At 46.6% G+C, this 27,724-nt stretch overlaps 1 protein-coding gene across 1 annotated transcript in view; it reads left to right on the forward strand.

Annotated features, from left to right (window-relative positions):
• The first annotated feature begins 6,744 nt into the window (after nucleotides 1-6,744).
• PITPNC1 (phosphatidylinositol transfer protein cytoplasmic 1) overlaps nucleotides 6,745-27,724 on the forward strand; it is a 134,514-nt gene continuing 113,534 nt past the window's right edge. Inside the window, exons 1-2 of the mRNA XM_088028183.1 lie at nucleotides 6,745-6,992; nucleotides 18,551-18,699. Coding sequence (XP_087884309.1) covers nucleotides 6,840-6,992; nucleotides 18,551-18,699 — 302 coding nt within the window. The 5' untranslated portion in view covers nucleotides 6,745-6,839. The remainder of the gene's footprint in view (nucleotides 6,993-18,550; nucleotides 18,700-27,724) is intronic.

Below are 27,724 nucleotides of genomic sequence, written 5' to 3' on the forward strand. Positions count from 1 at the left end.
GACAAGGCCAGGGAGATATATCGGGACTCACGCATGGATCAGTGCTAACACCCTGCCCGTAGGGGGCGCTCCGGGGATCTCTCTTTCCCCCCTTTACCCTAGTGGTTCTCAGTCTTAAACTGGACGTTTTGAAAAGATACTCAGACCTGGGGGCGCCTGGGTGGCTCAGTTGTTAAGCATCTGCCTTCGGCTCAGGTTATGATCCCAGGGTCCCGGGATCGAGCCCCGCATCGGGCTCCCTGCTCCGCGGGAGGCCTGCTTCTCCCTCTCCCACTCCCCCCTGCTTGTGTTCCCTCTCTTGCTGTCTCTCTCTTTGTCAAATAAATAAATAAAATCTTAAAAAAAAAAAAACAAACTCAGACCTGGGTGTTGGGGTGTTCTACCCCTGCCTCATTGCTTTCCCAAAGAGCAGGAGAACCATTTTGGATGGATCAAGAGAGGAAGGTTTATTGGACTTGTATCTAGGAGCATCATCTGTCTTCCTTGACATACTGTCTCTTCGGAGCTCCAGGATTCCCCACAAAACTGAGGGTTATAAGTTCTGGGATTCTCAGGCTTCGAGGCTGCCCTGCCCAGAAGGCCAGGTAGGCGAATGAGCCCAGCCGTGCCTTAGTTCTCAGGGAGGAGAGAAGCACTTCTGTTCTTTCTCTCTTGTGTTCTTTTCTTCGGACCCATTCTTTGGTCTCAAAGTAACAACACAAGGGCCAGGTTCTGGCTATGGACTTGGGGACAGTGTAGACATACCGCTTGGCTCTCAGCCCCGGGACAGCTCTCCTTGGGCAACAGGGGCCTACCTGCTGCAGGCAGTGGTGTCCCACTCACCCGGGCTTGGGATCCACATTGGGGTTGAGGCCAGAGCCTCACCTCATTGGTATGAGTACGGCCTCAACTAGAGCTGCCTCTTGGCCACTTTCCCCCAAAAGTGTGGGTTAGCAGGGTCAGTCGAGGACCTGGGTGGTGAGACCCTGTCAGTGGGTCCCACCATCAAATCTGAGCATCATGGTATGGACCCCTCCTGGCTTCCTGCCAGCTCAGACAGAACGAAATGCTCCACCCTGTGCTCCCAGGCAGCCTGCCCTTCCTTTTATTTTTTTTAAAGATTTTATTTGTTTATTTGACAGAGAGAGAGAAAGCACAGGCAGGGGGAGCAGCAGAGGGAGAGGGAGAAGCAGCCTCCCCGCTGAGCAGGGAGCCCAATGCGCCCAATGCGGGGCTCAATCCCAGGACCCTGGAACCATGACCCGAGCTGAAGGCAGATGCTTAACCGACTGAGCCACCCAGGCGCCCCTGCCCTTCCCTTTAGAGTATTTATGTTTTACCATAGTGTTTTGTTTACATGTCTGTTTCCCTTACTAGAATCTAAGCTCCTTGATGGTACGTTACCACGTGAATATTCCTGGTGCCCAGGGCGTAACTGGGTGTTGGTTAAGTATTTTCTAATGGATTTAATTCTTTAAAAAATTTTATTTGCTATACGAAAAACTGTTTTCTAGGTGCCATGGAAATAACAAAAATTTAAAATGTAGTTTATATTCTGAAGGAGCTCGTTATCCAGTGATCATTCTGTTATTCATTCAGTTGGTCAGCAGTACTACATTTCTAAGGTCTGGTCAGCTGGGCCCTGGGGATGGAGAGATATCAAGGTGTGTACCCCACTGTCAAACGGCTTCCTGTCTAGAAGAGGAGACAGCTATAAAATGATATAAAGCAAGCACAACATAATGTGATGTGTGCAATGGTAAAATTCCTAACAAATGTTAAAAATATAGAGTAAAACATAAATAGCTCAAAACACTAAGGGAGGAACTACCACAAAGCAGTGCCTGGCTTGCTGGTTGTCAAGTGAAGGTAAAGCTCAGCTTTCCTAGCGGAAACTCAGGGGACACCGAGAAATGTCTCCACGGTGCAGTCGGTGATTCATGGCGCATGTCAGTATAGCAGAGGCCCAGAAAAGGCCTGCATGAAAAAACTCGTCTTAACTCTGTTTGACTTAGGGTTTCCCCCACTTATTTGACTGTGGAGCTCTTTCTCCCTCACCATTTCACATCCTGGGGAGCTGTCCTTCCTTAAAATCATTTGAGGGAAGCGCTGGTGTAGACACCATCTGTAATTAGATAAGTTGGTGCTCTTAATGTTTTGGGGGACATGGACCTTTTGAGAAATTACTGGTGGGTGGGGGGGATTATACACGATTCGTGCATTCCTTGAAGTCCATCCAAGACCCCCGTCCATGGTCAGGGAAAGAAAAGAAGGGAGCAGAAGGAGGGATGCGTGTGGGCCAGGACAAAAGGGGCTGGATAAGATGGGGCTTGGTGAGCGCCCTTCACTTTGGCTGGGGGCGGGGAGAGACTGTGCAGGTCTCTCTGCACTGTGCAGAGATCCCATGGTGGGATCGGGGAGGTCAACTGCGGAAGGACTGAAATGCCAGGCACAGAGTCAGGAGTCCTCAATGACCAACTGACTGTGACGATCAAGGGAGCTAGGAGGCCAAAGATGACTTAACTAACAGAGACTAGAGGCCTAGTAGGATTATTTACAGAAACACCAAAGTCACATGGCTAGAACTTTGTTCAACCTGTCAAAACCTATGTTATTACCATCTTGAAATGCCCCAACTTGCCTTTATTAACTAGTGCTGAATCTCCCGAGTGAAAATTCACTTTCGGAATTGAATTTGCCATGTAACTGGGCATCCTACCTTGAACAGTTAAAAATCAGATTGGTCTGACTTCTAATTTTAGAAGGAATCAGGCTGACCTTCATTGTGCTGTTGCTAACTGGAGCCCGTTACCTGGGTGACTAGATTTACAATATGTCAGTATGCAAATACCATCTGCCCAGGAGGAGGAAGGAAGAAAGGCCTTCCTCCTCGGGGGGTTGTCAGCAGTCCTGGAAATGTCTTCCTCTGGGAGTCGGGCAGAGGGCAGAGAACAAGAGAAGAGAAAGGAAAACTGGGGAAGATGTGATTTTTCAAGGAGTTTGTGCTTTGCCTTCTGGACGGCCCTCTAAGGCACATCATTGGGGGAGGGGGATATGCAGGCGGGATTGAGATTGTACATTGCTTCTGGAGGAGTGAGCAAAAAGGGTAGTTTATAGTATATATCACCTCATTGTATCACAGAACACTTCGATTCAGATCATTGCAATACCTTCACGAAGCCTTCGAATGTAGGATTCCTGCCTTCCGTGCCATTAGGAAATCTAATTTCCAATTGATAAGAGCGCATGAGCTAGACAGGGAACCCGCTGCCTTTATGGGGCGAGCTCTCAAGTAGGGTGAACTCGAAGCGGATATTCGTGGCATTTTCCTACACGTCAGGTTGACTGGGTAAACTGAAGGGATTTTCTCCCGCAGAATATCTATATTCAGCTCTTGTCCTGCGTATTGTTTCAGGCTGGGATTTAGAATCACATTTGGAAACATTCAGATCCGAAGGTAGGGAGCTTCTACTCCTTTTCATGACATAACTGTCACATCAGCTGTCAGCTGCCAAGATTTGTTCCACCCGCGCATTTTGTGAGTCCAAATTAGATGGACTCATTAATTTTAATTTTTACTTTAAAATCTCGGGGACTTCTGTGAGTGGGTATGCTTCCTTTAATTGCTATGTGTCACGATTTCTGTAGGAGGAAGACTTTCCAGGAGCAGGGCCGAGAACCTTGGGCTCCTGGCTTCTAATTTTGTCCCTACTGGTAACTTCCCCTGTGACCCCTTCTCTCCTTTGACACTGCTGTCTTCCACCTCTTTTAAAAAAAAAACTCCTCCTAACATCAACATGAAACTGTCAGCAGCATGTGAGGGTGAGGAAGGTCACTGGGTACTTTGCCCAGCCTTATAAATAAATAGCCTTTTATCTGGATGCCAAGCACGTGGCCGAGGAGATTATGCCAGAGACGGGAGAGTGAATCCTGGAGCCAGACTGCCTGGGTTCAAATCCCAGCTCTCCCGCTTCCTAGCCCGGTGACCCTGGGCAAGTTGTGCAGCCTGTCTGGGCACCAGTTTCCTTAATTGTAAAAGAGGGATAAAAATACTTACCTAACTTGGGGCGCCCGGCTGGCTCAGTCAGAAGAGCATGTGACTCTTGACCTCAGGGTCGTGGGTTTGAGCCCCACACTGGGTGTAGAGATTACTTAAATGTAAAATCTTATTTATTTTTTTTTAAAGATTTTATTTATTTGAGGGGTGCCTGGGTGGCTCAGACGGTTAAGTGTCTGCCTTCAGCTCAGGTCACGATCCCAGGGTCCTGGGATCGAGCCCCGCATCGGGCTCCCTGCTCAGGGGAAGCCTGCTTCTCCCTCTCCTACTCCCCCTGCTTGTGTTCCCTCTCTCTCTGTCTCTCTCTGTGTCAAATAAATAAAATTAAAAAAAAAATCTTTAAAGATTTTATTTATTTCACAGAGACACAGCAAGAGAGGGAACACAAGCAGGGGGAGTGGGAGAGGGAGAAGCAGACTCCCCGCTGAGCAGGGAGCCCGATGCGGGGCTCGATCCCAGGACCCTGGGATCGTGACCTGAGCTGAAGGCAGCTGCTTAATGACTGAGCCACCCAGGTACCCCAAAAATAAAATCTTAAAAAAAAAACACCTACCTCAAAGGGTCGTTGTGAGGATTAAAGAAGTATAAACACTTTAGAACCATGGTGGCCTTGAGAAGATAGAACGGGGTGGCAGCTTTTATTAATATTTCTGTTGTGCATCATCAGGGGTCCTGGGAAATAGTGACGTTTTGCTGTGAGCAAGAAAAATGTCTAGGATTTGTTTGTAGGCTGTGACATCCCCCCTTCATTCTTGCCAAGCAAGTGCCATCTACGTACAGGTCAAGCCCTATTTTCCATGTCATGCCCTCTTGGACAACCAAACACCCCGCTGCTCCATTCCTCACTCCTTACACACATTCGGTCTGTGCCGTTAAATAATTAGTATGTTTGGATGTTGCAACTTTAGCTTCTAAATCATCTGTTGTGTCAAGTGTAGCTCTTTGTTGTCCCTGCAAAGTAATGAAAAGATGGTGTGTGGCTGGATGGTTGCCCATGGTATTTGTGGGATGTGCCCAAGTGTAAAATATGGTGACAGAAGCAAACAAGGCCACACTTGTCCCAGAGCTTATTCTTGACTTTTGAAGTCCCTTGTTTGACTTTCTTGTTTCTACAGGTAACTGAAAACTATCAAGTAAGTATGACACCTTGTTGGTAGGGATGTAAAATGGTGCAGTTGCTGTGGAGAGTTTGACGGTTCCACAAAAGGTTAAATGCAGAGTTACCATGTGGCCTAGCAATTCCGCCCCTAGGTATCTATCCAAGAGAACTGAAAACATATGTCCACATGAAGACTTGTACACATATGCTTATAGAAGCGTTACTCATATGAGCCAAAAAGTAGAAACAACCCAAATGTCCATCAACTGATGAATGAATGAATAAAATGTGGTATATCCATACAATGGAACATTCTTTGGTTAAAAAAAACAACAGAAGGAACTATTGATACGTGCTATAACATGGATGAATCTTAAAAACATGATTCTAAATGAAAGAAGTCAGGCACAAAAGGCCACATATTGAACGATTCCATCTATATAAAATGTCCAGAATAGGCACATCCATAGAGACAGAACATACATTAGTAGGTTGATAGGGGCTGGGAGGAAGGAGAGTGGGGAGTGACTGCTAATGGGGCTGGAGTTTCTTTTGGGGATGATGAGAATGTTCTGGAGCTGGATAGTGGTGATGGTTGCGCAACCTTGGGAATATACTAAAAACCACCAAATTATGTACTCCAAAAAAAAAAAAGAAAAAAGGATGAGAAAATCCCTACTGCAGAGTTTAAAGTCATTTCCAGGATTACTTTTTCAAGAGTCGCTGTCACCTAGAATAGAATAAAAAGTGACTTAATTCACACGAAATAAATGAAAAATGCAAATTACCAAGAATGGCTTTTCTACCCCAAACCTTTGCATGTAAAGACTACATGTGTGGTTCTTTTTTTTTTTTTTTAAAGATTTTATTTATTTATTTATTTGAGAGAGAGAGAGAATGAGAGAGAGAGAGAGCACATGAGAGGGGGAAGGATCAGAGGGAGAAGCAGACTCCCTGCTGAGCAGGGAGCCTGATGCGGGACTCGATCCTGAGACTCCAGGATCATGACCTGAGCCGAAAGCAGTCGCTTAACCAACTGAGCCACCCAGGCGCCCTACACATGTGGTTCTAAGTCAATTCTCAGGACTGTTTGCTGCCTTCTTCCTTGTGATTCTGTAATTTACTACATTCCTGGCTGGGCCATCGAAATAATACTGAATATAGTTCCTATCACAGAAATAGAAGTGCCTTTTCATGCCCACCACCAGGCTCCCTGAGTCTTTGTGGCGGGCTTACAAAGAGTCACAAGTGTTTGAATGTGTTGGGGCCTTTTTGACTTAAAGGAGTTTATTGCATTGAGTTTATCTTACATTTGCAACCGGAGCATTTCCAAAGGACACCTTCCACCACCCTAAATCATCACCACCATCTCAGTCCATCCATGTTTCACCAGAAGGTCTACCGACTGACATTTCTGGTTTAAATAAATCATACAGTTGACATCTCTCCCAGGGCTGTCTCAGTACTTATTTGGAAGAAGAGTCTGAAATGCCCACACACCACCTAAAATGAGCTGTACAGGAGTGAGAGATTCAAGAAAGAACCTAGAGTTGACTGAGTAATTCCTCTTCTAGGTATCAAAAGAGTTGGAAGTGGTGACTCAAAGAGTTACTTGTACACCAGTGCTTGTAACAGTTATTCAGAGTTATAGCCAAAGGGTGGAAGCCAACCAGATATCCCTCTGCAGATGAATGGATCAACAAAATGTGGTGTATCCACACAATGGAATATTACTTAGCCTTCAAAAGGAAGGGCATTCTGACACATGCCACAACAAGGATGAACCTTGAGGACATTATGCCAAACGAAGTAAGCCAGACACAAAAGGACACACACATACTATGTGATTCCACTTATGTAAGTACCTACAATAGCCAAATCTATAGATTCAGAGATTAGAGGTCATTGGCTGGGGTGGGGGTGTTGGGAGGGATTAGAAGTTGTTGTCTAATGCATATAGATTTTCATTTTGAGATAATGAAAAGTTTGGCAACGGGTTGTGGTCATGGTCAAACAACATTGGGAATGTACTTACCATCCCTGAATTGTACATTTAAAAATAGTTAAAATGGTCAATTTTCTTATGCATATTTTACCACAGTAAAAAAATTTTAAATCATCTGAAGAGCAACACTTTCTGTTCCTCCTTTTGTCTGCTACATTCTCTTTTCTCCCAACCCTTTGAAAACATGATACATTTCGATTTCCTCATGGCGTTGCCTCAGGCCCCCGTTTTCCCTTAGGAGGACACACACAGAGTCGGATGGGCTGCCGACTGTAGACGCTGGGAAGAGAGGGCCACCACTTGGCCTTCAAAGTACCAGTTGATAAAATATTTCTCCAGGTCATTAGAATAAGTCCAGAATGTCGGAGGAGCTCAGAAGATAGATTTGTTAATATAGTAATTCCTGCCATTGTACCCAGTTTACTCTGTTTTGCCTATCTTCATTAACGGTCTTAGGAGTATAAGAGTTGAATACTATTTGCTTTTCTCAATCAATTATCTGCTGCTTTTTACCAAGGACAGAACAGCCTTAGGCTGCCATTGCTCTAAGAGAATGGTGCCTTCCTTCCTTGCCACCAGCCACATGCCCTGCAAATGCTTGCTACCTATGGATTTACAAGTATGCATGTGAAAACTGGGGCCTCCGCTCCAAAGTGGGGTGAAGAAAGATACTGGAACTTTCCAAACTTAGATCCCCAGATAGAACGTGGTCTTAACTCTCAGCATTGCTGGATAGCTCGCAGAGCCAGCTAGCACTTAAGCAAGCAAAGGAGTTCAGTGACCTTCGAATGTTATTCTAGGCATGAGGTAGCTTGAATAACTCTTTCAAAACAGTGAGAACTCCCATTGTTCAATTGTATATGAAGCAGCAAGTGCTTCTCCTTGCATTCAGTTGCCTTTCTGTTCTCAAAAGGTCTCCGAGGCACTAAAACTAATTGCTGTTATTCCTGCAAGTATGTTTCTACTTTTAGCCAATACTACAGCTTCCCTGGATGCTGATGGTCATTTTCCTAAAAGATCGATAGGCGCAATAATAGGCTTCACAAAACAGGAAGGATCCTAATTCTGGAAAGCCCCTGCTGCCTGCAGTGTAGAAAGACCTCTCCCCCTGGGGCACCTGGGTGGCTCAGTTGGTTAAACCGCTGCCTTCGGCTCGGGTCATGATCCCAGCATCCTGGGATCGAGCCCCACATCGGGCTCCCTGCTCATGCAGGAAGCCTGCTTCTCCCTCTGACTGCTGCTCCCCCTGCTTATGCTCTCTCCCTCCCTCCCTCTCTCTCTCTCTCTCTCTCTCGCTCTCTCTGTGTGTCAAATAAATAAATAAAATCTTTAAAAAAAAAAAAAAAAAGACCTCTCCCCTGAAGACATCTTTGGTTAGTATGAGGTCAAGGTTAAGGAGAGGAGCACTGACAAGGGGGCAGCAAGGAGATGGTGCAGGATACTTTTCCCCAGAAAGCTCGATTTCCATTTTCCCCCCTTTTTGGTCTTGTGATTGGCTATGGGTTATGTTCTATAGTCAACACAAGTGCCTTGATTGCTTTCTAAAGGTCAGACCTGTCACCAAACCTCTCCATTTACTTGAGTTGTGGTGGGTTTCATGTTTCTCAGCAAATGGTTTGATAGCTCTGACAGAGGCCCAGGCTTCTTGCAGCTCACAGCCTTATGTCTTCACAGCGGAACTCCTATGGAAGCCCTCCCCTTCTCCAGAGACCAGCTCTGTCTTGTTCATAGTTCTGCTTCCATTGTCTGCTGGGTCTGGCACACCCTCAATGCTTGTTCAATGCACAGACCGGAACAGATGAGGCTCTCCAGAACCAAGACTGTCCCCCCACACCCACTGTATGGAGAAGTCTCGCATTCTGCCGTGAAAGCCAACTACCCCTGTGGTCTTGAGTTGAGTTCTAGCCTTTCCTGTCTTTGCTCTCTTAATGGTTCTTCCTGGCACGTGATAACGGCTAATTCGTTCAGCTTCTCGTTTATAAACAAGAGGGGATGATGCCTTCTGCTCTAGCTGATGCTTATATAATGTAGCTGATCTATGCTGCATCTTATCAGTTGGGCTATTCAGTATTGCCATCAAATGAATTCTCGGGGCTAGAATGCACCCCCCGCCAAGGGCGAGCCAGTGTTGGAAGCAGCAGATCAAATGTGCACTCTTACTTTTCCTACACTGTAAAGAATGTCGTCACCCTCCTGTACTGGGGCAGGTAGATTACACCAAGTGTCCTGGAAACGATTTGAGGGGTTGTGTCTACCAGGGGCACAGTTATGCTTACGCCAGCATGAAGCCTATCCTGAGCGTTTGTTTCTATTCAGTTCAGTTCAAAACTTAGGACGGCTGAAGCATCGGTGGATGATGCTGTTTATATGAGTTTGTCACAAAAGGGGGATTTTTTTTTTTGAATTAAATATCCATAACCCAGCTCCTTCTTAAATCTTTTTTTATCAGCTCTTTCATTCCTGCACCCTGGCATAATGACACGGGTATTACGTAAACAAGACACCTCAGAGGGCTGCTTATAAAAATCCAGGAGAAAAGATAAATATGTGATGATACACTGATAGCTTGAAAATATGAGCTGCAGGTTTGTGTTTTCTTTGTGGGATCGGATATTGGTTTTCGTGGTTTATTGACCTGGCAGGGAGAGATCTGACGAAACACCCGAGAACCTTACACCTTTTTTTTTTGAAACCTCCTTGTCTACATGGGGAAATCTGGACATTGAATCAGAGAGCCAGAAAGACTAAGGGGTTAGCAGAACCCAAATCAGATCCAGTCCTTGGAAGTAAAAACACATGTTGCCTTCCCCAGAGAAATTGGCATCGGTCTTTCTGTAGTGTTCGTTGCAGAACTCCAGGCTGACTAGTAAATGGAGGGACGAGGTCGTGAAATATAACGGTCGTGTTCAGTAAGGAGCTGGTGTTTGTGTTGACTCGTGTAGAGGATGGTGGGAACAGCATGCATTTTTATTCAGTTAATCATTCTTTCCCTTCTCTTAGGGTCTTTGTAAGGTGTCATAGTCAAAATCACGTTACTGGGTTCCTGGGTGGTTGATTAAGCGACTGCCTTCGGCTCAGGTCATAATCCCAGGTTCCCGGGATTGAGCCCCGCATCAGGCTCCTTGCTCAGTGGGGAGTCTGCTTCTCCTTCTCTGCCTGTGCCCCCCTGTCCTTGTCTACTCTCTCAAATAAATAAATAAAATCTTAAAAAAAAACTCAAAAAAACATTACTTGGGAGCAGTAGCACTGTGAATGGTCCAGCATGCTAATATTAATTAAAGACATTTAACTTTAGGGCACCACAAGCCAGACAACTAACTGGTGTGGCAGGAATCAGGATGTCAGCTCAGCTCAACACCTTCAAGTTAGCTTCCAAACCAAAGATCCATCAAATGTAAAAGTCCCTGTACTTTAAAAAAATTTTTTTCATAATGGAAAAAAAAATTTTTTTCCATAACGATAAAAATAGAATCACTGATAGATGGCTAGCTTGAGGTACAAAGCAGGTGAACCATGCTCCCGGAAGAATGACGCATTCCCAGGCTTTTTTAAGAATTTTGATGAGGGTGAGGGGCTGGGTAAGTAGGTGGTGAGGATGAAGGAGTGCACATGTGGTGATGAGCACACCGGGTGTTGTGTAGAAGTGTTGAATCACTATATTGTACCCTTTAAACTAATACTACACTGTACGTTGACTCTACTGGAATTTAAATAGAAACATAAAAATAATTGAGCTGAAATAGACATCACATAAAATTGACCGTCTTAACCATTTTGGTGACATTGAATGCATTTAGTGTTGTGCAACCATCACCATTGTCTGTCTCCAGAACATTTTAATCATCCCATTACAACTGCCCATACCCCTCCCCCACCGGCAAATGCCATTCTTTCTATCTCCGTGAACTTGACTACTCTAGGTACCTCATGTAAGTGGAGGTTCCCAGGCTTTTTTACACTGGGGAAGCATTCAATCTGACTACCATCTATTCACATTTTTACAGAAGGAAAAGATAATCTTGGCCGGATGGTCCAGTGTTCTTTGGGGTTTGTGTGGCACGGGTGTGTGGCAATGCCTTGTTCGGGTGTCCCTTCCGGAGTGGTGGCATAACAGGGAAATGAGCGAAACAGAGCTCAAGACCCAGCCTGCTGCGTTGCCCAACAGAAGGAGCAATGGCTATGGCGCTTTGTGTACAATTTTACATTTGACAAAGCATTTTAATTTGTAAGTTATTTCTCACTTGATTCTCACCATGTCCTGTGAGGTATTTTGTTGGTCCCATTTTAATGATCAGAAACTGTGGCTCAGATAAATAAATTATCTAAGGTTACAGAACTAATCAAAGGCCACATCAGGACTTTGGCTCCAGGTTTCGATTTGGAAACCCGGTGCTTTCCACCATAGCACACTGTGAGCAATTATCACCTCTCCAGAGCCCGGGTAATCGGCAGTCCTCAGAAAAGGAAAGCTTCTCCAAATGTATTCCTAATTGTCAGCGCTCTGCCTTGTTAGCTTGGACACACATGGAAACCCTTGCCTGACCAGCCAGCTTCCGAAGTCTTGGTGTGGCCTCATGGCCTGACTCTCAGTCCCCACTGATCTAGACTAGGGTCTAGACCAGCACCGTCCTGCAGAAATATGGGAGGCACAAATGCAAGCCACATGAGTAATTCAAAATTTTCTAGTAGCTGCATTTAAGTAAGAAGAAACAGGTGAAGTTAATTTTTTTTTAAAGATTTTATTTATGCATTTGAGAGAGAGAGAGCATAAGCAGGGGCAGGGGCAGAGAGAGAAGCAGACTCCCTGCCAAGCAGACCCCCCCTCTGAGCAGGGAGCCAGAAGCAGGGCCCGATCCCAACACCCTGAGATGATGACCTGAGCCAAAGGCAGACATTTAACTGACTGAGCCACCGAGGTGCCCCTCAGGTGAGGTTCATTTTAAGAACAGATTTCAGTTACCTGGTATATCCAAAATACTATCATTTCAATATGTAATCAACATACAGATTATGTGTAAAAACATGTGTTGCTGTTGTTGTTACTAAGCCTTCAAAATCCAGTGTGCATTTTACACGTACAGCAATCCCAAGTCAGATCCTAAATTTTCATTGGAGGCATCTGATCTGAATTTAAAGTTCATAAAAATTTCCAGCTGAAAAGGTAGAGTCACATACCCAAGATGTTTCCACCCTATGTAACAGTTTTCTAATAGCCGAATCAAGTGTCAGTTTTAAAATTTAAATGAATTGAAACGAAAGAAAATTTAAAATGCAGCCCCTCCGTAGCACAGGCTGCGTTTCAAATGCCACTAGCCACGCGGCTACCATGCCAGACAGCACGGGCCTCGGTGAGCAGCTAAGGCTGGCCCAGACTGGAGTAACTAAAACAGGAGGCAGCAAACTTTTTCTATAAAGGGTCAGCTAGTAAACATTTTTAGCTCTGCAGGTCATACAGTCTCAACTCTGCTGCTATATGGTGAAAGTAGCCACAGAATAAATGGGCAGAGCTGTGTTCCATGAAAACTTTATGTAAAAAACAAGCACCCCAAAATAAATAAGTAAATAAAATAAAAATAAAAGACAAACATCAACCCACATAGTTTGCCAACCACTGGACTGGAACATTTATCCTCCCGGTGCCTTAGCTGTGCCCTGGGTTACAGAAAATAGCTCTAGCCCCTTGCTTTCTGAGAGGAGGTTGTTAAAAGCTAGACTTGTTGTATCTCCTTCCCTCTGTGTAATTACAATTTTGGCACCACTGGGCGTGAAGACTGCAATGCACCTGAAGATAAAACATTGTAGACTCCCTTTTCAGTGGGCATTTTGAACATCATGAGGCAATTGCTTCCATGGGCTTTGAGGCCCATGTATTGAGAGTGAAGAAAGCTGGAAGAGTTTTGACCAAAGCATGAATAGTGGTGTGAATAATGTGGCAAACTTCAAAGACTGCCAAATTGTATCACCTTCTGCTTGTTCCTCTGTCCACACAGCCATAGAGAAACAGGCAGGAATCACGCCCATTTCACAGATGGAAAAATACATGATATTGTGTTAAGGCAGAGGGACAGATGTCTCTCCGTGGTTATTAAGTTGTGAGGCATCCATCCATTTTGATGGTAAGAGCAAAAGTAGATGTACATTTTGATTCCGGGGCTGGGGCTTTGGATGTCCTGAGTCCTGTCTTTGGAAATAACTCCATCCAGAGTCGGTCATGTTTATTAGAAAGCATTGCCTCCATGTTTGACATCCTGATGTTTAGAAATGGTATTGGGACCAATGAAGGCAGAGAAAGGGGACAGGAAGGGAGGACACAGGGGTTGATTGGAAGGAAGATGACCTCCCCCCACCTTGGTTCTTTAGGGTGGGGAAATATGAGAGCCTGGCCTCACAGAGATCTCTGAAGCTCAGCACTTGGGATGGGGCAATTAAGTGAAAATCATTCATAGTTTGGGGTTCTGTTGAGCCTAACACTTTGGGTCCAATACTTGTGGCAGGGATGATGTTTCAGTTTTGGGTGGTGCTCGATTAATAAACCATATACTCAGGAGTTCTGTCTTAGGGTCACCTTTTCTGAAATCAAGGGTTGAGGTTGAACTGTATTTTTTAAAAGATTTATTTAAGAGAGAGTGGGGGTTGGAGGGCCAGATGGAAAGAGAATTTAAGCAGACTCCCCGCTGAGCGCAGAGCCCAACGCGGAGCTTGGATCTCACGACTCTGAGATCACAACCTGAGCTGGAATGAAGAGTCGGATGCTTAACCGACTGAGCCACACAGACACCCCAAGGCTGAACGGTGTTGAGTAGCTGGATTGTGCCCAGTCATAGAGTTTGCAGTTGTACCAACTGATAAAAATGCTCGGCTTCCCCAGGCACATTTATGCAACCGTGCCTTCCCTCCAATTTTGCAGCTCTATCAAACATGCAGCACTGTGTGCAAGTGGGAAAGATCTGAAGCCCCATGATGTTTTTTGACTATGGAGATAATTATTTGGGGTAGCTGTTCTGATGACGGCTCACACAGAGGCTCAGCCCTGCAGCGTGGAGCTGTCTCTAATCGTGATTGCCTGTAATGATGATTACCCAAACTCTGGAATTATAACAATCGATTTTACAAAGTTAGAGCATAATTGCTCCACTCTTCCATATGTGGGCACAGTTTAAACAACTTTGATCGTTCACATGATCTCAGACTTCAGTCGTTCGGCTTCTGAAATAGCAAAGTTCAGAGGCAGTGGCTCCCAACTCTCCCCTTTTTCAAAATTGTAGTGAGGCCTAGATTTGTGAAAGCGGTTCACTTGTCAGAGAAATAAGGGCGGAAATTGGGTAGCGAAGAAACAGTACAGACCCCGTGGTGTTCAAATCCCAGCTCTACCACATGACCTGGAGAAAGTCGCCCCTATCTGAGACTCAGTCTCCTCATTTGGAGGTCATTGTGAGCGTGAAGTCATCAGATCTGTTATTCGTTCTTTGGCTTCAAAGTCTTTCTTGTTTTTTTAAGATTTTATTTATTTGAGAGAGAGAGAGAGGGAGCACAAGTAGGGCGAGCGGCAGAGGGAGAAGCAGACTCCCTGCTGAGCGGGGAGCCCAACTCGGGGGCTCCATCCCAGGACCCGGAGACCATGACCCGAGCCGAAGGCAGATGCTTAACCGACTGAGCCACCCAGGCGCCCCTCTGGCTTCAGAGTCTGAAGAGCCCTTCAGAACCTTTGCATTTGTCAGCCTTCCTTTGCCATACAAGTTTGTTTGGAGACAGTGATGAGGAATGTGGTATTTTCACTACACTAGGGACAGAGCTTTGAAAAAAAAATGAGTATTGAAGAGGAAAGAAAAGCCAGGCCCCCCAAAGGTGGAACATTTTGGCTTGGGCACCATGCGGTGCCGAGCAGGTGCTGATGAATGTCTTTGCCGCCTCGGCCCTGGTGGCTCTCAGCATTTAGTGTGCGTTCCAGCCAGGTCCCCAGCTTCCCTCTCCCCCAGGGTCTGGATGGCCTGGGATCCAACATTTTGAGGAGTATCCCTGGTGATTTTGAGATAGATGGTTCAATGACTATCTCTGTCCTGCCCTCTACCCTGTCCCTGAGAAACTGCTTACTGCATGTGTCTGCGAGTTAATTTGCGGTTTAAAAACAAGAACAAAACCTCTGCTTCTGGATGGCCCCCCTCAGATGGCCAGAACCAGCAGAGCAGGCCTGACGTGCTTGGGAGGGAAAGAAGTGACAGCTGCCGAGCCCTTGACCATCCCCGAGTCTGGCCTTGGTTGTCCCGCCACCCCCAGTCGTGCCACCTACGTTACCGCATCCAGCGTCCAGCGGCCGCCCCCGGACTGACGTTACCCCGGTGAGCTGAGGCAGGCGTCCGCCGCACACTGGCTCATTCAGAAGCCTCTGGAATGATCAATGAAGCTGAGCGGCCACTGGTGAATCAGCTGCCGGCTGCCTCGGCCCGTTCCCTTTTCCACAGAGCAGGAAGCACTTGAAGCCCAGGGCTGACTTGCATCTGGCTAATGGCCCTTCTGGGTCATGCATTGTCCTTGATGCCATACATCCTTCATACATGAGTAGGCTGCAGCTGCTAAAGACGGTCCGGTGGTAGACCTATCCCTTCTGCCAACACCCCCCACCCCCATCCAGTAAAGCCCTTGATGGGATTTTGGTTTTAGGGGTATCTGCGTCAGAAGTAGAGTCAACACTTTAAAAGAAAAAATTGAGGCAAATATCACAGCCCATAAAATTCATCTTGTTAAGGTCAGGTCAGTGGCACTTGGTATGTTCCCAGTGTTGTGCAAACCGGCACCTCTATCCAGAACCAGAACCCTTTCATCACCTCCAAAGGAAGCCCCGTGCCCGTTGTATCTGTTGGCTGGGACCGCCAAAGCAACGCACCACAGGCTGGGTGATTGAACAACCGGAATTTGATAGCCTCATGGTTGTGGATGCCGGAAGGCCAGGATCAGGGGGTCAGCAGGCAAAGTTGGTTCCCTCTGAAGGCTGTAAGGGAAGGAGCTAGTCCATCAGTCCTTGGCTTACTCAGCTCCCTGTGCCACACCATGCTGTCTTCCTTCCATCTGCATCTCTGTGTTCAGCTTGCCTTTGTGGGTAAGGACACCAGTCCTGTTGATTAGTGCCCACCCTAATGACTTCATTTTAACTTGATGACCTTTGTAAAGACTCCGTCTCCAAACAAGGTCACCCTTTGAGATACTGGGACTTCAACATAGGATTTTGGGGAAACACAGTTCAACCCATAACATCCACTAAGCAGTATCAGTATGGGAACTTCATTCCTTTTTATGGCTAAATAGTATTCCATTGAAGGCAAACACTTGTTTTTGGAACACCAAGTACAAAGCAACTGCCAGTGCAGGCGGCCGAGCATCCTTCCTCTTAGAGGCTCCTGTGTCCATCTGCATAAGTTGGAGTGTGATCTCACAGGTGTATCTCAAGAAATCCCTGATCTGTAAACTTTTTTTTACTGTCTTCCTTCTTCTTAAAATTCATTTTTTTTTTTTTGAGAGAGAGAGAGAGAGTATGAATGGAGGGAGGGAGGGGCAGAGGGGGAGAGAGAATCTCAAGCAGGCTCCGTGCTCAGCGCAGAGCCCGATGTGGGGCTCGATCTCAGGACCCCGGGATCATGACCTGAGCCAAAACCAAGAGTCGGATGCTTAACCGACTGAGCCACCCAGGCGCCCCACCGTCTTCCTTCTTGAAAGAGTCCTAGGTAGTCTTTAGGAGCAAAAGTAGGAGCCAGACTTACTAAGGGGAAGCGGGTCAAGCTTCTGATTGAAAATAAATTCAAAGATAGATTTCATCTTTGATTTCTCCCTCTCCATTTCCTGCTCTTATCCTCAGCACTCCCTCTTCCCCAGAGTGTGTGCAGCACACGCATGCATGTGCACACACGTACACACTCACGTTAGAAGCACTTTAGGTGCAGATCGTTCTGGGGAGGGGTGTGGGACAGGTAGCACTGCCCGTTGAGAAGACTCGAGCCTGCTGCTGCTGGTTATGTTGGTTATGTCATGGTTACTGGGCCTGGGTCCTAGGGCTGCCCTCAGACCAGACAGAGGCTTTTGGATTTCCTTCACACTCCCCTCTCTGCACCTGCCTCACAATTTAAGATGGACCTTTGGAGGTGTGTGTCCTCTCAGTCTTAGAACTGACTACATTGTTGACTTGTCCATTTCACCTGCCCCCTTAATTTAAAATTTGTTTCTCACGTTCTCTCTCTCTCTCGCTCTCAAAAATAAAATATCATAAAATCTATTTTTCTCTCGTGCACAGACAGGAGACCTATATCCCTGCTGGCCTGAGCTCTTTGGGGAACAATTCAGAACAACCCATCATTATTTTGTTGCAGACTCAGGCCCCTTTTCCCCTTCCCAGGGTCCTTGATGATGTGACACAGTGTGTGTGTTCCTTCACACCAAATCTGACGGAAGGACAACAGCAGGGGGGCATCGTTTTGCCTCCTGGCTCTGAGCAGACCTCCCTCTTGCAAAAGTCAATTTACTCCCTCCTTCCTCTCTCTCTGCCTCTTTATTTTCTCCATCAAATTAGTTTTGCCACTCTGAAAGTTCACTGGGGGAAGACATGCCTATGGGGTTCTCAAGAGAGGCAGGAGGGAGAGTAGAACAGCTCAAAAATGCAGACAGGGCAGAGACTGTTCACATTGTCTGTTGCTCCATATTATTTTCCTGTAAGTGCATGTGGCTTCTGGGACCTCGGGCTGGAAGGCTCTACACTGTGGGTGGAATTGGGCAGAAAGGAGTTAAAGACACTGTAGGCTTTCGTCATTGTGGAGTCAGGCTGGAGAATACACGTTCCATTCATGGTGGGACCTGGTCAGCTGGAGTTCGTTAAAGCTTCCAGGTGATTCTAATGTCCAGCCACCCTTGAGAACTGCTATTCTAGGGGACAGAGAACTTCAGGAGACTTGGAGAGTTGGAGAGAGGTGACGGAAGATATAGGTGACCCCTTGTGCCCGGCAGTGTGCAGTTAATGAGGCAGAAAAGGGATAGAAATAACACATCCTGGCCTGTTTGTTGCCAGACAAAATAGGACTTTAGCGCCATTTAACCCCGTAGGGCCAGAATGGGATGGGGGCCTCCACTGCTCCAGCCTTCCTGGTGCTGCCCATGGGTTGGGGGGCTGCCAGCCCTGAGTCTGCCAGCCACCCCGGCAAGCATCACCCCGACGATGCAGACTGTTCACGGGAACATGCCGTATCTACACTCGACTCACAACTGGTTCTCCTCCTCGCTCCGGAGGAAAAATAACACCAGGCCCATGTGTCTGCCTTCTTTTCCTGGCAGAAAGTGCTGACTGTCATTGCTTGCTGCACCATTGAAGGGGGGGGGGTGTTTTTGAAGGCAAGCTGTGGGGCTGACCTCTCTGTCACTGTCTGTTTTGTAGTACAAAATCGGACAGCTGTACATGATCAGCAAGCACAGCCATGAACAGAGCGACCGAGGAGAAGGGGTGGAGGTCGTCCAGAATGAACCCTTTGAGGATCCTCACCATGGCAACGGGCAGTTCACCGAGAAGCGGGTGTATCTCAACAGGTGAGTCACGGCAGCTGGCCGTCGGCCTTTGGGCTCTCCCACCACACAGGAGCCTTCCAGCCCACCCTACTGCTGCGGTGGAGACCGTGTCTGGCATAAAAAGGTGACTTGGAAAGTCATTACATCTGCCCGTCTCCATCCACCAATCTGGTTGCTTCCGAAACCGGAATCCCCCGCCTTCCGCAAAATTGTCCTCAATTGCATTTTCAGTAGGAGGACCTTTCCTACCCCTTGGATGACATGTTAAGATGAAATCTGGTCTTAAGGAACACAGGACTTTGTCTGTCTCCCCCCCCCCCCCCGCCCCGCCCCGGTTCAGTGTCCGCAGTGGGAAAGAGATGGCTTTGCCTGTGTGTTGTAGCAAAGTGCCAAAGATGGCGGTGTGCCACTGGGGCCTTGACTTGGTAAGCGTTCCACTGACTGCCGAGTGACCACTCAGGTGTTCACAGAGGGAACTGACACAGTGAAGGGCCACCTGTGACCAAAAGTGATAGGCAGTGCTGAGGTGGTTTCCATTTCTCAAGGGGACCCAGCCTTCCCAAGGTAGGGGTTGTCATTGCTCCTTTGGAAGGGTAAGGAAACAAGGATTGTAGACCAACACCACTCATCAGAACTGCCCTTTATGCTCTGCAAAGTATACCCTTTACTCTCCTGCTGTTTTCTCACCATTAATGGCAGAGTTGATTATTGGAGCTTGTCTGATCTTCTCCCCACCCTCTGTCCACTTCCAGCCCATCTTCTTCCATTCTTCTCTTCCAGGTCAGGACATTTGTAGAGTCACATGACATACATTTTATTGAAATGAACTGTCTGCTCCAGTGAACCAGTGTGTGACTGGTTCGGTCTTTGCTATCATTTCTATGAAGACTCCTTACCCTCACCTATGGCTTCTTCTCTTGGCCCATATGTGATGATTCAGAATGCATTTCCAACATAATAATTGGACAGTGCCTCCATTTATTTGCTGATACTCGTGAATATTTATCCATTCTCTGTGCCTTGACCATGAGACATTTCTGAGAGGAGCTGTATTGGGATTCTGCCATGCTCACACAGCCTCCACCCTCCAGCAGGCTGACATGGACTATTCCTTCTTGATGGGAGCATTTGGGCCCTGTCACTAGGGTGTATGGAAATCTCTCAGGTCGATATCCTGACAGCGAAGGCCTTGGGCTGATTAAACTGACTTGTTTTAATCTACTCAGGGATGCAGTATCAGGGAATTCCTGAGTCACGATGAAATGCAAATGAGATTGATCTTATTTATCTATTAGGAGCTGTGAATTCCCAGGATTTGGAACCAGTTCAGCCTCCAGCCAGCTGCTGATTTGCAAGAGTAGCTGAGCTCTGGGACTGGCCTGAGGATGACTTCCTTGCAGAGACCAGTTTCTCAAGATGCTGCTTTGGCATTCTTAGCGTGGAGGGTGAAAATCAAATATGGAGTAGGAATCACCTCCGTAGAGCAAACAGAAGTGAGGGTGATGTAAGAAAATAGAGAGAGACCAATGGGAAATTCCATTTCTTGGCAGATGATTGCCTTTTCCCAAATTATTACTTAGGGAATGTTCCCTATGTACCAAATTAAAAAAAAAAATTTTTTTTAGAAAACTTTATATCTTTTCCTGAAACGGAGCAAGAAGTGTCCAGCTGTCTCTGTCATGTCTGTTTTCTCTATCAAAATATATGATGTTTATTTTAAAGGAGAATAATAAACATTAGTAAGAGGGAAACTTGTTATGAATAGAATATCTGGACTTCCAGTAATAGAAACTAAAAAGATTAATGTGGACCCTCCCCCCCACCTCCTATGACAAACACAGGATGAAATATAACAATATAAAGCTGAGCTCAAAACAAAGAAAGGGAAATCCTTAGGTACGAGAAATAAAGAGGAAACACAAACCAGAATGGAAAGCAGATGAACTAATGCTCAGGAAGCTGGGATATGTCAGAACTGACATGTAGGGGAATGTCATGCCCGTAAAGGGACAGGAAATGTGGCTTTGGGCCCCTCCGAAAGGGGAGGGGGAGCTGAGAATCATGCACAAAAATCATTGTTGACAATCGGGTACTGAGAGAGCTTACCACTCAGAGGCACATGTTGAAAGAACTACTGAAGGTTGTACTTGAAGTAAAAGGAAATTGAACCCAAGAAAGAGGGGAGGAGCTAGAGGTAATAAGAAACAAAGAAATTGAGGGGCGCCTGGGTGGCTCAGTTGGTTAAGCGTCTGCCTTCGGCTCAGGTCATGATCCCAGGGTCCTGGGATCACACCCCATGTCAGGCTCCCTGCTCAGCAGGGAGCCTGCTTCTCTCTCTCTCTCTCTCTCTCTCTCCTGCTCCCCCTGCTTGTGCTCTCTCGCTGTCTCTCGAATAAATAAATAAAATCTTTAAAAAAATAAAAATTTGGGGTGCCTGGGTGGCTCAGTTGGTTAAGCGACTGCCTTCGGCTCAGGTCATGATCCTGGAGTCCCGGGATCGAGTCCCGCATCGGGCTCCCTGCTCAGCAGGGAGTCGGCTTCTCCCTCTGACCCTCCCTCCTCTCATATGCTCTCTCTCTCTCATTCTCTCTCTCAAATAAATAAATAAATAAAATCTTTAAAAAAAAATAAAATAAAAATTAAAAAAAAATTTGAGAATATAGTTCTAAATTCCTAATTATTATAGCTTTATAAAGAGCCCTGATAATCTGGTAGGGCAAGTCCCTTCTACTTAATCAATTCTTCTAAAATTGTTACTATGGATTTTAAGATTTGAAAGCCACCAAGTGATATGAAGAATGACCGAAGAAACCAAGGACATTTAACCTAGAAAAGCTGGACCCAGAATGTGTAATGGTGTGGGCAGGTGGGAAAAGAATTAGACCTGTGTATTCTATAAGACCTCAAAAGGACCGGTTGGACCAAGACCAAGAGAGAGAATGCCAGGAGGAAGGGCTAGGTTCAGTTGAAGGAAGAAATGTTAAGTATGTGAGCCATGTGCAAACACACTGAGGTGCCTTACAGTCAATTACATGAGCGGAGCACCCACTTATCAGGCTGTCCTTGAGCAGATTCAAACATCAAATGGCTGGTTAAAGTAGGAATCCTTTCAGATCCTTTTCAACCCTAATTTTCTATGCTCAAAGGAAGTTGAGGACATTATCCTGACTTACCTCCAGCAGACATAAATGAATGACCAATGAAGCCCAGGAGAAAAGTATCTTCGATTTCCTTTGCACAAGTCTGAACCAGGTCCATCATTTTATAATTTAAAAGGCTCTTGGAATATTTGGAAGAGTATGGCTCATATCTTAGAACCAGGGAGATTATGGCTTTATAGTAAGAGAAGAAGAAAAAGATGTGTATGTGACATACTATAAAATAATAAGACAGATTTCTATAATCATAAAAGAAAACCAAATCCATTACTTTGATACTCACAAGCTGAAGCCACTTTGCATTAATCATGCCCTGCATGCACAGGTCTTGGTGTTGCTATGCTGGCAAGGATGCTCCATAATTGAAATTCATTAAATGGGTATTTATTGAACCTTACAATGTCTAACAAATTGTTCTGGTATTGGAGAGAATCCCTTCATAAGTAAGACATGGCCCTTGCCTTCTGATCAGAGTAGGGTCCAGGCTGACTGGTTCTAGCATTTGTGAATCCATCTGTGCATCTTGTGTGTGGTGTCAGGGAGGAAAAGCTTTCCCTCAGCCCATTTAGGCCCCGTCAGTGGGGCCTGCAAATTAAACTGAAACCGACAGATGACCGGGAGAAAAGACCAAGTTTGAAGCGCTGATGTACGTGGGGAGCACCAGAAAAATGAGACTCAAATAGGCAATTAGAATTGAGGGCTTATATACCATTTTAACAGGGGAGGAGGGGAAAAGGCACTTCTGGAAAAACAAATGGCTTTTATGAAAACTAAACAGGGCTTTAGGTGGATGAAGAGGAGATAGTTTTGTGACAGTGTCCGTTTAGGCAGTTTCTTATCTTGGTGCTTCCTTCTCATCTCTAGTGAGAGGAGTCAGTCTTCTTTGGTTGTGAAACTCCTGGGGAGGGCATTTATGCATTTATGACCGTTGACTTCTTTCAGGAGGCTCTGCTCTTATGCAGATAAGGGGAGTTCAGTAAAAGCATCTTTCTGCAACTGTTGATTCTCGGATGTCTTCAGCTCCAGGGAAGCCTTCTGCCCCCGCGGGTGGCATCTTGTCGACCCCTTTACGGGCCACAGGGAAGTCGGTTCTGAGAGTTGAACTGGCATTAGCTAAGATGTCCTAGTGCCCATTTACTAATTTACGCCAAGAAATATCATTGGCCTGTGAACCTGAATTCATGAGCTGGCAAAAAGTGAGTGGAGAGCGGAATTTCCTCCTCACATCAATCTATATGGGAAGCCGAATCACATTTAGAGATTGGCTTATCACTCTGTTACCCAGAGCATCTGTTAGAGACTGGAGTTACTCAGAGCCTTTGTAGGCAGAGCCTTCTCTCTGAGTCTGACTTGAGGGGAAAGGACACTTCATGGAAAGATGTGAGTGACCCACAGAATTATCTGCAGGCTCGAGAAGGGACAGCTATCTGAGCAGCTCCAGCGGACCAAGGGCAGCAAACAGACCGCTCCGTTCCTCCAACATCACTACAACTGCCGTGGTCAGTCCAAATTGTCCCCTTTTTTCTTTCTATCACTTAACTCCAAAATCCCAACCAAAAGGCATCCCATTGAGTTTCCAGTCCAGGCCCGGGCTACCAATGAGTGGGGCAGCAAAGGACTTCCAGACTGTTCTCCGAAGCAGCCGCACTTTGCATTCCCTCCAGCAATGTGTGAGGATTCCAATTTCTCCACATAATCACTGACATTTGCTATTGTCTGTCTTTTTGATTCTAGCCATCCTAGTGGGTGTGAAGTGGCATCCCGTCTTCGATTGGCTTTTCCCTCCTGACTAATGAGTGTGGAGCATCTCTTCTTGTGCCCGTTGGCCGTTCGTATGTCTTCTTTGAAGACACGTCTACCGATATCCTTTGCCCATTTTTAAAGTGGGTATCATGCCTTTTTTAAAATGCCACTCATCCTTTGATTGCTTGCCTCTCATCTGCCAGCGACTGTGACTGTGGGGGTGCTCCGTGCTCGGGTCCTCCCTACGGCATCTGATACGCTGCTGGGTGCACAGTACATTTTGGCGGCTGCCCAAATACACTTGGAACGTCGCGTTAGTTCTAATATGTTAGTGCATTTGGTGGTTGTCCTTGGGCCTTCGATCCAGCTCAATTAACCAAATAAGTGGTGTTTCTTGGCTTGCCTTCAAAAATCCCAGTTCCAGTTGGTATCCAGGGAAAGGAGGCAAGGTACTCATCAATCTCTGGAACAGCGATTCTAAATAAAACCCGTCGCCCAGAACCACGCGAGGATGGGGCTCTTCTTTGGTCCCCTGGCTTTCTTCTCTTTATCTGCGACATCTCTCTGATGCCTCCCTATGAAGCCCGTGAGGGGAGGGAAGCAGGGGTGAGGGTGGAGGGGCAGTGGAGAAAAGATGGAGCCTATTTTTAGGCTTGTTTTTCAGTCATGAAGTGTCCTGTTCTTCCCCACCACGGCTGCTGGATTAATTAGGCTGTGCGAGCAGCTGCCAGTCAGGGAGGGTTGCCAGCTTATAACGGTGATTCCGCCTAATGCCTGAATCGATTTGCATGAGGACGACATTTCTCCTGTTACATGGCTCCTGCCTTCCAGGGCAGCGTCTCCTGGCCTCTGTGTCCTTGGGCAGGAGGGGGTACAGCGTCTCTAAGCCGCAAATGGGGTTTGGCTGGACAAGCCCAGCTACCAGCTGGTCACTCTACCTACCAGCTCATCGGTCCAGCTCTGTGGCCGGCCTTGGGTCCTTCTCTCACGTTTTCCCTTTCTCTTCTCCCAGGTCTTCCAGATCTGCCAAGCAAGTTAATTTCATTTCTTAGATCTTGCCCAAAGTAAAGAGCTCAGTGCCCAGAGCTTGTGTGGCATGGGGAGAGCCCACTGCCCAGGCCACAGGTCATAGAGAAATTGTCAAGGATTCTGACCTTGGAGCTTATTCCCTTGCCCTTTTGAAAGAATCCTACGGTCGTTATTGAATATCCAGAGCCAACTGTTGTTCATTCAGGAAATATTCACTGTTGCCTGCCGTGTGCCAGGCACTGTTGTAGGTGCCGGGCATGCAGCAGTGAGCAGAACAGAGATCCCTGTCCTGAGGGATCTTTCCTTCTAGTTGGGAGGAACCATGCACAATAGCCGTAATCTATACGAGTATCAAATGGTTTAGAATATTTAATCTTACGGGGCACCTGGGTGGCTCAGTCGGTTAAGTGTCCAACTCTTGATTTCGGCTCACGTCATGATCTCAGGGTTGCGAGATCGAGCCCCGTGTCTGGCTCCTCGCTGGGCAGGGAGCTTGCTGCTTCCTTAGGATTCTCTTTCTCCCTCTCCCTCTGCTCCTCCCTCCCTCTCTGCCCTCTCCCCGCTCATGTGTGCTCTCTCTCTCTTACAAAAAAAAAAAAATATATTTAGTCTTACAAATTCTATGTGAATATGTATTCAATATGTAAATATTGAATACAATATTAAATATGTGAAATTGATTAACTGATAGCATTTTATGTACTGGAAGAGTAGAGCATGTAAGGGACTTCTTCCAAACATACCTTTCAGTCCGTGCTATTCTGTTCTGTTCCCATCTCAATCCTTAAGAATATGCCAGAGGTTCTTATGCTGCCAGGATCCCTCCCTTCTGCTCCCTCATTCACCTTCTCCCATGGGAACTCCCAGGAACAGAATGTACGCCTCTTGGCTGCATCTTAAAGAGCCAGAGCATCCAGTCAGGCATGTGCCACCTTGGCCCCGCCTCACTCCTGACCAACGCTGTTGACACATGTGGCCTGCTCCCCTCCCTGGGTGCTTCCCAGCATGCGAGCCGCGTTACCATCGTGCTCTCCAAGCAGAGCCTTCCAAGAACCGAGAACCGACACAGAGGAGGCCCCCTTTTCCCGGAACCCTAACGCAAACTGCCCTTCTAAGTAGGGAAAGTGGGGGTGGGGATCCAAGTTCAAGGCACTCCCTGTGGGCGAAGCCCCAGCAGCCGAGCTTCTCACAGGTGATGCCTCTAGTCTGGAAATTCTGCTCCTCTCTTTGCTGCCATGTAAAGAATTACATTAAGAGCCGAACTAAAAGAGCAGCCAGAACGGCCATTAAAGAAGAGTAAGTGAATAAATCACAGCAGCTGGAGAAGAAATGTAAAGACCTCACAGGTCACTGGGTAGAGACAATTGATTATTATTAAATACTCATCAAATGCCAGGTGTGAAACCAAAGGTCAGAATATCCCTCCTGGACCCGTGGAAAATGAGGTTGTAAGAGCTAGATTAGTCCTTTTTAAAAGTCGTGTAAGTGGGCTGACGGTGGTATTTGAGCCTAATCTCAGCACAGACGGTGGCAGGTTTCAGGGACCCCGTGGAGGAGAAAAGCCTGAGTGAAGGGACCTCAGAGGGGCTGTCTTTCTGCTGGGAATGTTTTAAGTCCAAAAGGTGATTGATTATAGTGCTGTGTATCCTGCATGAGTTGATTGGATAGAACAGCTAAAATCGAGATGCTGGTGAAGACCATCAGAATTCTGATCCCTGTTGAGAAAATGAAATTAGACTCCATTTAGACCACATTTGGCCTAATGATATTCAGTACCTCCCAGTGCCAAAAGATATTCCAAATGAGCATAAATTGCAGAGAGAGATTAGATATCAGGGCGAATCTGGTGATAATCTGGAGAGCAAAGTGCCAGAAGCTTCTAACAGAGGGACCGTTTAAGTTTCCGTTCCGGACGCTCTTTATGGAGTCAATAAACACTCTTAAACCTGAGACCAGTTCAGATTCTGCCTAATGGGGCCTCCTTATCCAGGTCGTTTGTAATTGAGGGAGGCCTCAGAAATACGTGAGGAGGTTGCGGTGACTATATCCACTTACGTCCAGGGCCGGGTCTCCCAATCTTGGCACTGTTAATATTTGGAACCAGATAATTCTTTGCTGCGGGGGTGCTTTCCTGAGCATTGTAGGATGTTCAACAGCACCCCTGTCCTCTGCCCACTAGATGCCAGCGATGTCCTTGCCCCCCTTGCGCGACCTCCCAGTTGTGACAAACAAAAATGTTTCCAGACTTGGCCAAATGTTGTCCCCGGGGCGGGGGGGGCAGAAATTCCCCTCTGCCCCATTGAGAACCGCTGCTCTAGGTTGACCACCATTCCAGTTTGCCTAGGACTGAGGAATTGTAGCATGGAGGGACTTTGAGTGCTGCAAGCAGGACAGCCTCACGGAGGCTGGGACCAGGTGGACCCCCAGCTGTGTCATCGACGTGTTCTATATCATACTAAAGTTTAAAAGGGAAAACCAAATGTTTTGAAACCCCTGTCTTCGGGGATATTGACAAAGGCGTTTGGGAAACAGTATCATTCCACGTCAGCACGTTTTCCAATTCTGTAAAGGCTTCAGAGTTTTGACCGCCTTTTCCCTCAGGGTCGCTAAAGCCTGAGCGGCAGTGACGGGAGCTGTTGGAAGGTCTGGTCCCGGCCAGTGGACCAAGAGTACATGATTCCAACCGTGCCGCCATTCTGGAAGAGAGACTCTTGTCTGACAGCTGGTAGTGAGTTTGAGTGACAGACTTCTCCTTAGAATTGTAGGCTGTGTGACAGTATACATCATGGAAGTGACAGCAGTGGGGACTAATTTAATTCCATTTTCCTTTGCAGCCCTGATAAATCATTGCCACAGGGAAAAATAAATTTTACTTCCTCAGACAAAAATGATTTGAATAATGATGTGCTCCGGGCAGAGTGGGGGCTGAGAGAAGGTCTGTTAATGGGCTTAAATCGGGTCGTGGAACTTGTTGCCGTCTCCTCCTGCACCTGGTGTGGTGGCTGGCTTATACTAGGAGGGTCTCCTTCCCGGACTCCTCAGAAGAGTCCCGTAAGATGATACCAGCCACCTTGGCTGAATGTTGTGGGTTTTTTTAGGGCGTCTCTTTGGAAAAG

This window comes from Eumetopias jubatus, unplaced genomic scaffold, assembly GCF_037043125.1.
Source record: "Eumetopias jubatus isolate StellerSeaLion01/CBP00866 unplaced genomic scaffold, mEumJub1_p1.0 scaffold_10, whole genome shotgun sequence".
NCBI lineage: Eukaryota > Metazoa > Chordata > Mammalia > Carnivora > Otariidae > Eumetopias > Eumetopias jubatus.